Below are 13,448 nucleotides of genomic sequence, written 5' to 3' on the forward strand. Positions count from 1 at the left end.
ACCTTCCTTTAAATTATTTAGTTCTAATGCGTTTCAAATTGATATAATTACTATACTTTCTCATAATGTTTCCATTAATCTTTTACATTTAAAAGATTATTTCATACTCACGATGGCTTTTTCACTAGCAAAAGTCGCAGCACGGACCTTAATCGAGTAGTTGAGGGGAGAATCTCTTCTCCGGCCTCAGGACTCGCTTTGCTTAGAAGGAGGATGCAGTTGCCCAGAGGGTCTTCTGGGTCAGCATAGCCCTAATAGAGTTTTTTGAAAAAGAAATTTTTGTTCAATTTTATACATATTAATTAACTTTTCAACTTGAAAATAAGAACCATATTGGCCTGTCAAGAAATTCAAATTCTGTCAATTCAGCTGAATCAAATGGTAACTTTTCAAAATAATCTATATGAAGTAAGGAGCCTAAATAAAACTGTATTCAAAAGCTAATACTGGAGAACTTCAGGAAAGTATGCCAACCCACTTGACACTCTCTGGTTTTTCTATTATCTGAGATTCTAGTAGTGACATCTCCTGAAGATGAGGCACTTCACAGATCCTCAGCTGCTGTCCCCACAATACAAAGATGGAGTGCTGCTAACACTACACGTGTGGAACAAGGATCCTGTGAGCCTCAAGGCTCAAGGCCTGGCTCTCTCTTCTAAAAAAGGATCATGCCTATGATGGCATTTCCCATCTCCACCTTTTCATCCAAGGGAGGTAGGCACCTGAACTTCACTCACTCTTATAAAGCCCTAGAGAACTGCTAAAAAAGCTTTGTTTCCAAGAGCTTGTTAAACAAAGTATCACTCTAATCATATATATAGCATAGATAGAATTCATGAAGTTAGTTATGCAATGTCTGGTTAAAAAGCACTGTTAGCTTTGCCTGAAAGCCTTTACATAAGGTTGAATTCTATGTCAGTGCAAAGTGCCGGCACCTCACTTTTTAGCTTCCCATCCAGATACGTAAAATATACACTGACAAATAGCTTTCCTTATTTAACCTGCTGCCAGAAACAAGGCAGCCACCCACTTCCTATTCACTTATCCACATGACTTCACGACTTCTCTTCATTTCTCTCATGACAGTTCCGCTGTTTGCATGCTTTTAAATCAATCACATTCATACAAAGATAAATGGCATTGTAAAAGGTGAATTGCAAGGAGCACCTGTAGTACTGGAATGACAGGACAGAGGGACTCAATAAACTTGTTCCAAGTCAGCGCTGTCATCATCAATCGTCCCTGAAGCAGATACAACAGAATGGCCTTGGCAGCAGCATTTACCTGTTCAACAACACAGGTACAACAGTCCAGTAAAATGAGATGTCCCTCTAAGTCATTTTACATACCTGTAACATTTTATAAAATCTGGAGGTGCTATAATTAACATCTCTTTCTTCAAATGTTCATATTTTCATAGTATCATCTTATGTTCTATTCTCAACCAGTTTTTCTCCCTTCATGATTTCTACTTTTTATTATCTTTAAGGAATATTTCTCTCTCGAATAAAAATTTCACTTACTGAAATAACCTGCTTACTACAAAAACTGTGTAGATTTCTACATCTTAGATGAAAAACTTAAGAAAACCATTTGAACTGAATTCTTTGAGATCACGTATATCTCGTATTTTGATTCCCACAGTTTCTTTAACATTTCTTTTACATAACACCTCAACTAACTGAACACATTAAGGACACATCACTGTTTAGTTTCTCACCATACTATCTAGTCATATTATAATATTACCTTGGTTTAGCTGAGTGTCTAAATTACAGTAATCTTTTGCACTTATTTTTTAACATGTCATACCTTATTTTTGGATTCCTGAATGCCAAATGCAGAGATTTCATATAGAACTTTTGGATGAAGTAGAAAATGAATTCCATTACAAAGTGAAGACACAGGTTTAGTGACATTATGGATACCTAAACATTCCTATAAAACAATACAAAAAGATTTTTAAAAATTAGTGATACTGATTTTTCCAAAAGATCCCTCATTCTTCTGTTTATAAACCAATTCCATTTTTTGTTTTCAAATCATTGAAACTTTTTTTTTAACTAATAGAGAATGAAAAAGATTCTCTTGCCTAACAGTTTGAGTCTGTATGAGATTCACATTATATTACTTTCTGCCAAAAAGCACAGTCTTGATAAATTAAATAACCAAACTGCTGAGACAACCATAATCTCTTAACGTTGTCCATAATGACAGACATAAAGTACATAAGATAATATACTTATCCTAAGGTGCTCACATTTTACTTACTGAGGCTTGAGGGAAAACAAAATTCAAATCAAAAAACTTAAACTTATGGTGGGTGGGGAGGACAACATATATCTAGGATTTTTCTTATCAATACTACAACTATGCACCTGAAATGCAAGTAATGACTCTGTACCATCTCTTAGAGTAACTATCAAAAATTCTTTTCTCAATTTGTGATAGAGAGTACTATTTTGTTAGAGGCTATTTAAGGTGAGAAGCGGAAAACCTACTTGAAATATTAGTAGAATTTAAATAAAATATAGAAGGTAAAAATACCATCAATAATGAGTTACATAAATATAACTTAGTTTCTTTCATCCTGAAAATTACTACTTCCTAACCACTACCAACAATTGAAGTCAAAAAGTCACATACACACTCACATGCCCATACATTCACACACATACACATATATACATACATGTTTGTACTTAAATTTTTTTCTATTTAACTTAACTTCATGCCACAGACAATAACTTCGTATTCCAAGCTTTTGAAAGAGCTAAAGCCTCACACTTAAGGTTTAAAATAGCTGTCACGTACTTCCTTAAGACACTTAAGCTCTGAGCTTCAAAGTATTCATCCATAAAATGGGAATAATACCTAATCCTTACTGAAGCACCCTTCTTTTCCCATCACTAAATATATAAACCCAGCTATAGAGTATAGGCCTTCTTACAATAGAAAGACACTGTGAATCGCACCAAAAACTAATCCCTGTCCACTAAACTGTACCCTATCCACGCCCAGCATCATCAAGATTTAGTTCCTACAACAATCTTCTTTTTCTCCAACATCTTTAATTTCTTTTACTTCTCAGGATTACTCCAATCACCATATAACATATAATAATGTGTCTCTGGACCTAACTTCTTGATAATAACCCATTTTTCATCTCTCCTTCACAGTATAATTCCTCAAAAGAATTTGCTGCCCTCAGTCTCTCCCCCCTCACTCCCCAGGCTCTCTTCAACCCACATCAGCAGGACATCTGTCCCTTCCACTCCTCAGAAGCTTCTTGTCAAGGACACCAACAAGCTCTGCAACACCAAATCCAATGGATTCATCTCTGTTCTCATGTGACTCTTCCGTCTCACCTCACTGACATTCCTCTGTCTGCTTTACTGGCTCCTTCTGTGCCCGAGTTCTAATTGATTCAATCCTAAAAGCCCTTCTCTTCTCTAGAGTCTCAGGAGATAATCCCACCAAGGCCTGTGGCTTTAAATATCATCTCTATCCTGATGATTAAAAATGTTAATCCCAATCTGGGCTCCCCACTCCAAAAGCAATGTGGTGCAATGCTTAGGAATACAGGCTTTAGATGGAGTCAGACAATCTGGGTTCAGAGCCCAGTTTTACCGCTTTTAGTTCAACGCTCTTAGACAAACTCATAGCATCTCTGATACCTACCTCACAGAGATGTTAGGAAGATTAAATGACATAATAAAATTACTTGGTACATAGAGCAAATGCTCAGTAAATGTTAGCTGATATCACTATTATTAGCATCACCCTTACTATTATCATTATCATTACTATATTCAACAGTCTACTTAATCTCAGAACTTGATATAAAAAGGCATGTCAAATTTAGGTTGAAAATAGAATTCTATCCCACACACAATCCGATATTTGGGGCAGCACATCAACATAACTGCTAAATTTGAAACCTTAGAATTCATCCTTCAACACTATCATCGACTCTCATTAGCAGCACAAACAATTAGCTCTACATGCATAACATATCCTGAATTCATTTCCTTCTCACCATCTCCACTACATCATCATACCTCACCAGGGCTCCTACAATGGAACTGGTCTTGCTTCCACTCTTGACCATTCCCCACACAACAGGAAGAGTGATCTTTTTAGAAACATAATCAGATCAAGTCACCCACTTGCTTAAAATCATTCATAGCTTCTGCTGTATTAAAAACTCCGAAGCTTTGCGACAGTTGGCAAGGAAGAAACAGTCCCCCTGCCTACCTCCCTTACTCAATCAGGTACCATTTTTCTATTCTCTCATTATGTTCCAACTTCACTTTCTCGTAGTTCCCAAAAGATGCAAAGTGCATTCTCACCTGAAAAGCAGGAACTTTTCACCTGCTGTTTCCTCTGCCTAGAAGCAATCTCTCCCTATCCAGCCTCCCTAAATTTGAGCCCATATTCCTTGGTCACTTTCTATTCCTTTACCCTCTTTTATTTTCTTTATAACACTATATATGCCCTTTTATTTACTTTATATTTTTATTACATATACAAAAGGTCTTCAAAAAGTTCATGAAAAGATTGGTCTTATCTTTTCATTCTATTTTTCCATGTACTTAGTGAAGTGCCCTCATATATATACTTGCTCTCTCTCTCTCTCTCCCACCAAAAGGTAAGCTCTTTTCTGCACTTTTTCCATCATATCACTAAAGCTGAGCATATATTAAATGTCCTATAAATATTGCTGAATTAATGTCATATATAAATAATACAAAAGTTGTCACCATCCCTATTTTACCTCTTTCCCATCCCTTCTGCAAAGGAAGTCTTAAAATAAAAAGCTGAGTTGCTTATTCAGAAAAAGTAAGCTATACATTATTAGCAACCTTCTATATTTAGGTTACGTAGAACTGCAACAGTACCATGGGGACTTTCCAAAAGACACTAGAATGACATCATATAGCCAATAAAAGTGAAATGACTATACAAATCCTTCTATCTAAACCCAGATTCTATATGCTTTCTTCATCATCTGAAGCTTTTGACTTAAAGATTATTATAATTCTTTGAAAAGTAATATCTATCCATTTTAAAACACCTTATTGTACTATATAGATGAGTATCTTTTGTGAGAAAACAAAAATCACAATTATATTTTACAAGGAGAATAGTATCACCCAATATAAATTCCCAAATAGTTAATAAGAAAATAAAACATTAAATAGAAGTTCATACTCTTCCATTTTTTCTCCCTTTACAACTAATATGAATAAGCTGAGTTTGATCAAAACTTCAAGTTAAATTCAGATTATTCTAACAAAATGTACACTGCTTGTTTGTAAAAATTATGTCAGAAATTTGAATTGAGTGCATTTTTTTAAAACAAATTCTAGACTGACATATATGTGTCTGTGTTTCTGATCTTCCTTTTTTCTATCATTCCTCTAATAAATTAACATCCAAATAATTCCTATTTCATATTCATCATGTAGCAAAATGATCACATCCATCAATAATACAGCTTACACCAAATCTTTTCCTATCCACAAAATTTTCTATTTTCCAAGAATTACTTAAAATCCACTTCAAAGATCTGAACTTCAAATCTATCTCACCATTTTGAATTTCTGGGTGTAAGAGCTGTCCCATACATAGGGACCTCAGTTTCTTCACTGCCTCGTCTCATGACATTCAACTGTCCTTTATCTCAGGAACACTAAGTTAAAATCATAAACATATGTTTCTAATATTCTTGCTCACTAACTCACAATATACTCCTTCACTGATCTCTAGTCCAGAAACCCTCCTACTTTTCTTTGCTCTACTCTTTCCATCCTTTGATTTTACAGTTTATCACTTCAACTGTTCAGCTCATTTGCACCAAAGGCCTTCCTTTGTTCTCACCAGCAATAAAATATCCCAATCCTTGATGGATGCAAATGTTCACATTCCCAAAAATCACAAACAGCTAGCCAAAGATAAGCATGCAAAGTAGATTAGCTTCACTATTAAGATTATGAATACCATCAACTAGGCTCTCAATGTAGCCCAAAACTCTTATTGGATCTTATAATATACCTACTTGTACCAGTCATTTGAAGCACACTGAATATCCCACTTACTCACTCACAATCTCAAAAAAAAAAAAAAAAAAAAAAAAAAAAAGACTCAACAGAAACTTCCTGTTATACCTAAGCCCATCTAACCCCAATTAGCCATCATGTTCTTGATCCCACTGCCTTCAACTTTCAAAGTCACTAGCTTCTTTTAATTAGCCACTTACCACCCTGTATCTGCAAGATTTCTCTCTTTCGTGGCTCTTTTCACAAGCATTTTAACATATTCATATGAAAGTATTCCTTCATAACAAACTCCTCCCAAGCTATATCACCTTTAACTCTTGTCAAATCTCAGAAGAGAAGCAGCAGCAAATGTAAAACCACTATTTAGAGAATACAAGATTCCTAAGGGAAAAACTACCCTGCCAAAGATAACCTGACAGTCAAAAATAATATCTGCTAAAATCAACAATATAACGGAGATTTGGTAGCTATCACAAATGGGAAAATTTGAAATAATAGTATGATCTAAATAAAATTACAAAATAAGTATGTTTAAAATTTAAAATGACACAAAAGAAGAAACTAATGAAAGACTACATGAAAAAAGAGTCAATAAAAGCAGCAAGGAAAAGGTATAATAAAAAATAGAATAACTAATACTCAAAACTTGATGAATAAATTAAAAAGCAACCATGATGACACACAATTTCACATCCGTTAAGATGGTTACTCTCAAAAAAAAAAAAAAAAGAAAAAGAAAACAAAATACAGAGAAACTGGAATCCTTGTGCACTGCTGGTGGAAATGTAAAATGAATGGCACACTCACTGTGGAAAACAGTATTGTGGTCCCTCAAAAAATTAAAAAGAATTACTGCATGATTCAGCAATTCCACTTCTGGGTATTACTCAAAGAATTAAAAGCAGGGTCTCAAAGAAATATCATACACCCATGTTCATAGCAACATTGTTCACAATAGCCAAAAGATGGGAACACATATGCTTTTCGATACTGTCCTATGTACAATGTTCTTTAGAATCTTGAAATATTTAATATTCTACCCTAAAACATTTTATCATTTAAAAAGATAAAAAAGAAATATTTGTTTCAGAAAGAGAAATAAAAATATCCCTAAGGAAAGAAAACTGAAACCATAAAATCTAGGCCATAATAACCTAAAACTTTTCCTGAGCATAGATATCACTTTTGAATAACTGGAAATCAACTTCTCTTCACAATTTTTCCATCATTAAATAACACAACATAAATGTAATTCTTAATAAAACTTCTAATAAAGCAATTCAATTGTTGAACTTATTAAGTTAAGGAAATTTAACATTACAATTCTCCTAGAATTGATTAATAATTACCATCTATTTTTATGGTATAGTTCTTATACCTCATGCAAAAGGTCACGTAATTTAATTTGGGGGATATAATAAGAGAATCCGCTATTGGTTCAAACAAAAAAAAACAAAACCCCACCTTTATAATTTCCAAACAGCAGTGGTAAGTTTCAACTTTCACTTGTGGCAATGGGTGAGATAACATATGTAGAAACACCTTCTGACTTTCTCCTTGCAGTAATGGGCTGGTCTGTGCAGATTTCCAGCTGGTAAAAAAGTAAAACATCCAAGACATCTAAGGCAAGTAAGTTACTAAGCAAAAGATTGCAAAGCACATTGGTAGGGATTTCTTCCTGCTTCAATTCCTCCAAATGGGATCTTATTTATTAACTAACCAATATTAGCAAGTACTTACCTAAGCACTTATTTGTATCAGGGCAGAGAATTTCTCTTAAAGACTACCAAAAAAAAATCAAAATGTCTTTAAAAACTCACTTAATTGATGTTTATTATTACATCATGGAATTTATTCCTTCCAAAAGCAGTGAAGATATTGGGTTTTAAATAAGAATTTGCTACAATGTCTTCAAAATAAATTAACCAATGCATAGTGCTTTCCAAAAATCCATATAAGAAAAGGGTACAAAGTAATGAATCTTACAAACCAAAATCCCCAATTTAAGTTGTTGATTAAAACTTAAAAAATAAACAAATGTGCTTGAATAGTTGGTCTAAATGGACACCAAAATCAAATGTTTAAAAATCCAAGGATTATTTCTGATTATAGGCATGACATTTTTAAAGTCTGCTTTTGATTAAAAGTTAACTGTCCTAATGCAGCTGAACATATACAGTTTAAAGGTCAGACACATATAAAAGAAGTTTAGACAAAAAAAATTAATAAAATTTAAGGTCGGTTTTATTTTCATCGTTCCTAAGTTTATACACACACACACACACAAACACAAACACACACACACACACACACACACACACACACACACACACACACACACAGCATCCTATAAAAATATAATCACATTAAGAAAGAAAAAATTACATCTTTGAACAAATGCAGATGATTTCCTTTATTACGGGAAAATGCTGATGATAGGAAAAGCTACGTAAGGCTTGGTCTGCCAGCTCCATTAATTCTAAGAGATTCTTCTCTCCCTAAAAAAGAAGCAGAATGGGACAATAAATGTCAAGCTCGTGTACAATAAAATTCTTAACAGCCAAGAAGCAACTTCAAGAAATTAGATCATTCAGAAGCCCTGAGATTGCTCACATTTGTTTCAGTCCACTTTCTTAAGAAACAACCTAAAAGTGTCAGCCTAGGAGGAAAAATGTGGGAAAAATCCCTCACCAAATGCCACCAGAGACTTTCTATTATTTAACTCTGAGTAAGCTTACAGTTACAATTGGGTTGCCTGGTTCTTTGTTTTTGTAGCCCTATCTTCCCTGCTAAAGGCAGGGCTAGTGTATTTTATTATCCACCTCCCTCCCCTAACCTCCTGACTGGTTCTAGGACCATAGAGGATAGTCAGTATGTGACTGATTAACTGACCATACAGAATGCCACAGAAATAATTTAACTTAAAGACACTATTGGAAATTCTATCATAGAGAAAACAAGAAGCCATTGGCATCAAGACGTGGCAAAAGGAAAAGATATTAAAAAAAAAAAGAAAAGACACCATAGTAAGTAAATAAAGGAAAATTATATGAGGGTACTTCAAAAAGTTTTGGAAAATAGAATCAAAAGGTAATACGAATCTTTCCATGAACTTTTTTTTTTAATTTTATTTTGTTGATATACAATGTGGTTGATTATTGTGGCCCATTACCGGAACCTCCCTCCCTCCTCCCTCTTCCCCCTCCCCACCAACAATGTCCTTTCTGTTCGCTTGTCATATCAATTTCAAGGAACTGCAATTGTTATGTCTTCTACCCCCGCCCCGTGTGTGTGTGTGTGTGTGTGTGTGTGTGTGTGTGTGTGTGTGTGTGTGTGTGTGTGAATTTATTTATTTATTTTGTGTGTGAATTTATTTATTTATTTTTACCTCCCACCAATAAGTGAGAACATGTGGTATTTCTTTCTTTGCCTGACTTGTTTCACTTAATATAATTCTCTCTAGGTCCATTCATGTTGTTGCAAATGGCAGTATTTCATTTGTTTTTATAGCTGAGTAGTATTCCATTGTGTAGATATACCACATTTTCCATATCCACTCATCCGATGATGGATATTTGGGCTGGTTCCAACTCTTGGCTATTGTAAAGAGTGCTGGCAATGAACACTGGGGAACAGGTATACCTTCGACTTGATGATTTCCATTCCTCTGGGTATATTCCCAGCAGTGAGATAGCTGGGTCATATGGTAGATCTATCTGCAGTTGTTTGAGGACATTCTTTTTTTTTTTTTTTTTTTAAAACCAGGTCAGAAGAATGGGAACCATGAACTTTTTGAAGTACCCTCATAAATATGAGGGTCAGACACACTCCACTACAGGGGCCAAAAGGAATAAAAATTTTGTCCCTAATTCTCCTGGATAGTCAGGTTCCATTTTGGTATTTTTAGACAGTAATCAACTATTGTAGTTAATGTCTGTCTCTAAGACCTATTAACTCTTTCACTGATAACATACTAGATAAATGATATCCTAATAGTATTTTTAAAAGGGATAAATACTGATACATAATAATTGCTATAACATTGCACCTAAAGTCATTCTATTACCTTACGAACAGTGTAGTTCATTACTGTGTTTAATTTTTTAAAAAGCAGGCCGTGTGAGTATGTAATAAGCATCTATAAAATACTAAAGCAAAAATATATATATCCACAAGGAAGAACTAAAATGACCCTTACAATTCTGGTTATGTCAACTGTCATGCATGTCATATGCAATAAGTCACCTCATAAAAGTAGCTGCTATTAAATATTATGACATTTGTAATAACTTCTTTTTTTAAGACAACTGATATTATGAATACACCACTCATTAATCTAAAGTCTTTGTTTTACTTTTGTACAAATCATATTCTTACTTTACTCTGATAATTGACCCACTCAGTAATAATGCATCTGACCTCTAACAATCCAATTGTTATATGTACATCAATTTGAAAAGTATAGGTTAAATTTTCTAAGTATTTCATCAAAGAGATTTAAAAGAGATATTAACAAAACTTTTTACCTCCTTCCCAACATCAGATAGGAAGTTACAGGTACATTCAATTGAATAAACAGCCTCTGCAGTTCGCTTATAAATACTGTAGTTTTCAGAATTCAGCTGTTCCAAATAGGCCACAACAGCTTCATGAATATCTGGATATTCCAATGAAATAGGCATGTCCAAAGAAAGAAGAAATAATGCTGCTGACATAGGCTCTGGTAAAAACTCACTTGCCTTGATGAATTAAAAAAAAAAAAAAAAAATTAAAACTTTGTTTTAAAACTTCAGAAAAACATAGTAGATTATAAGAGTACTTCAAAGAGCTCATAAAAAATGGAATTAAAAGATAATACGAATCTTCCTATGAACTTTTTGAAGACCTCTTGATACTCTTACCCTAGTGCAACTTCCTTTTTAGTACTTCTTTATCACAAAGACTATGCTTTTTCCAAAGAAAATTCTATTTCCCAACACATCATCTATCTCTATGCTTTTGTTTGATGTAATTTTTCTCTGCCCAAAATGTCTCAAGCCCAAATATCAACTTTCTCAAAGCCTAGGATACTGGATACTTTCTGCCCCAAACGAACACCCAGAATTACTCTCTCCCTGGACCCTACACTTGTTTATACCCCTGCTACCTACCGAACTAAGGCACAAGGTCTTTTTCTCTAAGTATTTTGTGCATATGCACACAAATGTCCTCAAGAACCCAATAAACTCCTGAGGACAAGAACACTTCCTCGTCCCATAGCTGGACACATAACACAGGGCTTATCGAGTACATATTAAATTGAATAACACTAAATCAAGTACAGCTATAGACTGATTTGAATAGAAATTTTTTTTTGTTTGGTTTTGTCTTTTAAAGGGGAAAAGGGAAATTCAACATAATATTTTAAACAGTTCTAGAATACTCACAGAAGATGGCCCCTTAATTAGCATAAAATCAACATGCCCAAATGAAATATTATATGTTTCATAACCTCATATAAAATAACCTTAAATAAACCTGAAAGAACTGTTTGTTTTTTTTAATGGTTCTGGTGTTGTGATAAAATTTTAGGTCTCAATTAAAGAAATGAAGAGGATTTAAAATTAAATGCTCAGAGAAAATCATTTGACAGAACTCACTATTATGGATGAAATGTTGTCTTTACTAAAGTGGATTTGGTCACTATTTTATGGTTATTTTAGGGATGACCTATTTTAAGGATAATCATTAATTACCTGAAAACCTTAGATTTAGAGTTGATTCAGCTAAACAACAATGCCCCTATATGAAATAAAGTTGCCAAATGAAGATCAGAAACTATAGGAATCAAATTTTGGTGTTACAAAGCATGAAAAACATCCAGTCTAGTACAACAGCAGCTATTAGAAGCTGCGAGAAATTTCATTGTTCTGTAAAGAATTCTCCTAGTAGGGAAAAAAAGAGAGAGACAGAAACTAAATTGCTCACCTATTACTCACTCAGCAAATATTAATTGGGACTGTACTGTTTTCCTCTACTATATGCCAGGCACAATTCCAGATTCTGGGAACACAGGAGGAAGCAAAACAAAGCCTCTTCCCTCATGAAACTGACATTACACTGGAGAAAGCATAGAGTAAAGCAGTACATTTCACAAGATGTCAGGTGTGGCCAGGAGTGCTAAGAAAAATTTTTCAAAAACAGGGAATGGGAAAGATGGAGAAGAATGGTCCAGGTCAGGTGAGGCTTTGGGTCATCATAAAGACCTGTCCTCTATGAAAGCCACTGGAAGGTTTTAGGCAAGTATCAAGATCAGTGTATAGAGAAGAGATGGTAAAGTGCAAAGGTTAAAGCTGACAGATCAATGAGTTTACTGCAATAACCCAGACAAGACAGGATGGTGGGTTCAACTCAAGTAGTTCAGATGCTGGATAGATATTCAAGGGAGAAATGACATTTTTCCGGTATTGACAGAATTTAGGTGTGAGTAAAAGACAGGAATCAAGGCTGACTCTAAGGTTTTTGTCTGATCAACTATCACCTAGAAGAATGAAGTTGCCATTTGCTGCAACAGGGAACCAGAAGAACACACTTGTGAGGGGAAGCAAAGAATTAGGTTTAGGCCATGTTAAGTTGGAGTTATCTATTGTCATCTAAGTGAAGATGTCAGAAAGGACTTTGGCTATATACAAGTTTGTAGTTCAGATATGTCTGCTCTGGAAATATAAATTTGAGAAGCATCAACAAATAGATGGCAGTTAAAGATCACAAACAGGATGATATTTCATCAGGGCCACAGTCAGTCCTAGGGTTCCCCTGGAGAGGTAGGAAAACAAAGAATAAGCAAAGGAGACTTAGTGAGTTGGGCACTGTACTTAGTAAATCCTAGTGGATCTAACTCCAAAAGCACTGTGTTCTAGCTTAAAAGAGCTTTTTCTGACTCTAGTAAGAAAAATAAGAATAACTGCTGCTAGGAGAATTAAACAAGCATTAAGCTGAATGTATGACATATAGCACTCAATAAATACTATATTAATTTCCTTTCTTTCCTCCATTCACTTCACCTTGCATTTTCACCCTGCATTCCTATATCTGAAACTCTTATCTCTGCAACTCAAAGCATCATGTTGAGGTCATAAAGTTAATCCCTACATGGACCAAATCACAGTTTACACCCCAGACCTAAGACAGATGTTCTGCACATATAAGCATTAGTCACATATCATTTGGAACTAAAAGTGAAGATGTTTCAGTGCAAATCCATGACCACTATTAGATAAAAGAGTCAACAACATCATCCCATATGTATGTGTATTTGGGGGCAGGGAGGGTCATAAGGAGTATAATATTGTTCTCTCTAAACCTAGCCACTTAGAGCACTCATGGCATTTTCTAAGGGTTTGCTAG

The 13,448-nt window shown here is 34.5% G+C and overlaps 1 protein-coding gene across 1 annotated transcript in view; it reads right to left on the minus strand.

Annotated features, from left to right (window-relative positions):
- RTTN (rotatin) overlaps positions 1 to 13,448 on the minus strand; it is a 166,071-nt gene that overhangs the window by 123,101 nt on the left and 29,522 nt on the right. Inside the window, exons 12-17 of the mRNA XM_063077369.1 lie at positions 10,589 to 10,801; positions 8,448 to 8,560; positions 7,527 to 7,653; positions 1,813 to 1,938; positions 1,168 to 1,284; positions 112 to 251 (exon numbers count right to left, since the gene is read on the minus strand). Coding sequence (XP_062933439.1) covers positions 112 to 251; positions 1,168 to 1,284; positions 1,813 to 1,938; positions 7,527 to 7,653; positions 8,448 to 8,560; positions 10,589 to 10,801 — 836 coding nt within the window. The remainder of the gene's footprint in view (positions 1 to 111; positions 252 to 1,167; positions 1,285 to 1,812; positions 1,939 to 7,526; positions 7,654 to 8,447; positions 8,561 to 10,588; positions 10,802 to 13,448) is intronic.

Source organism: Cynocephalus volans, chromosome 13, assembly GCF_027409185.1.
Source record: "Cynocephalus volans isolate mCynVol1 chromosome 13, mCynVol1.pri, whole genome shotgun sequence".
Lineage (NCBI taxonomy): Eukaryota > Metazoa > Chordata > Mammalia > Dermoptera > Cynocephalidae > Cynocephalus > Cynocephalus volans.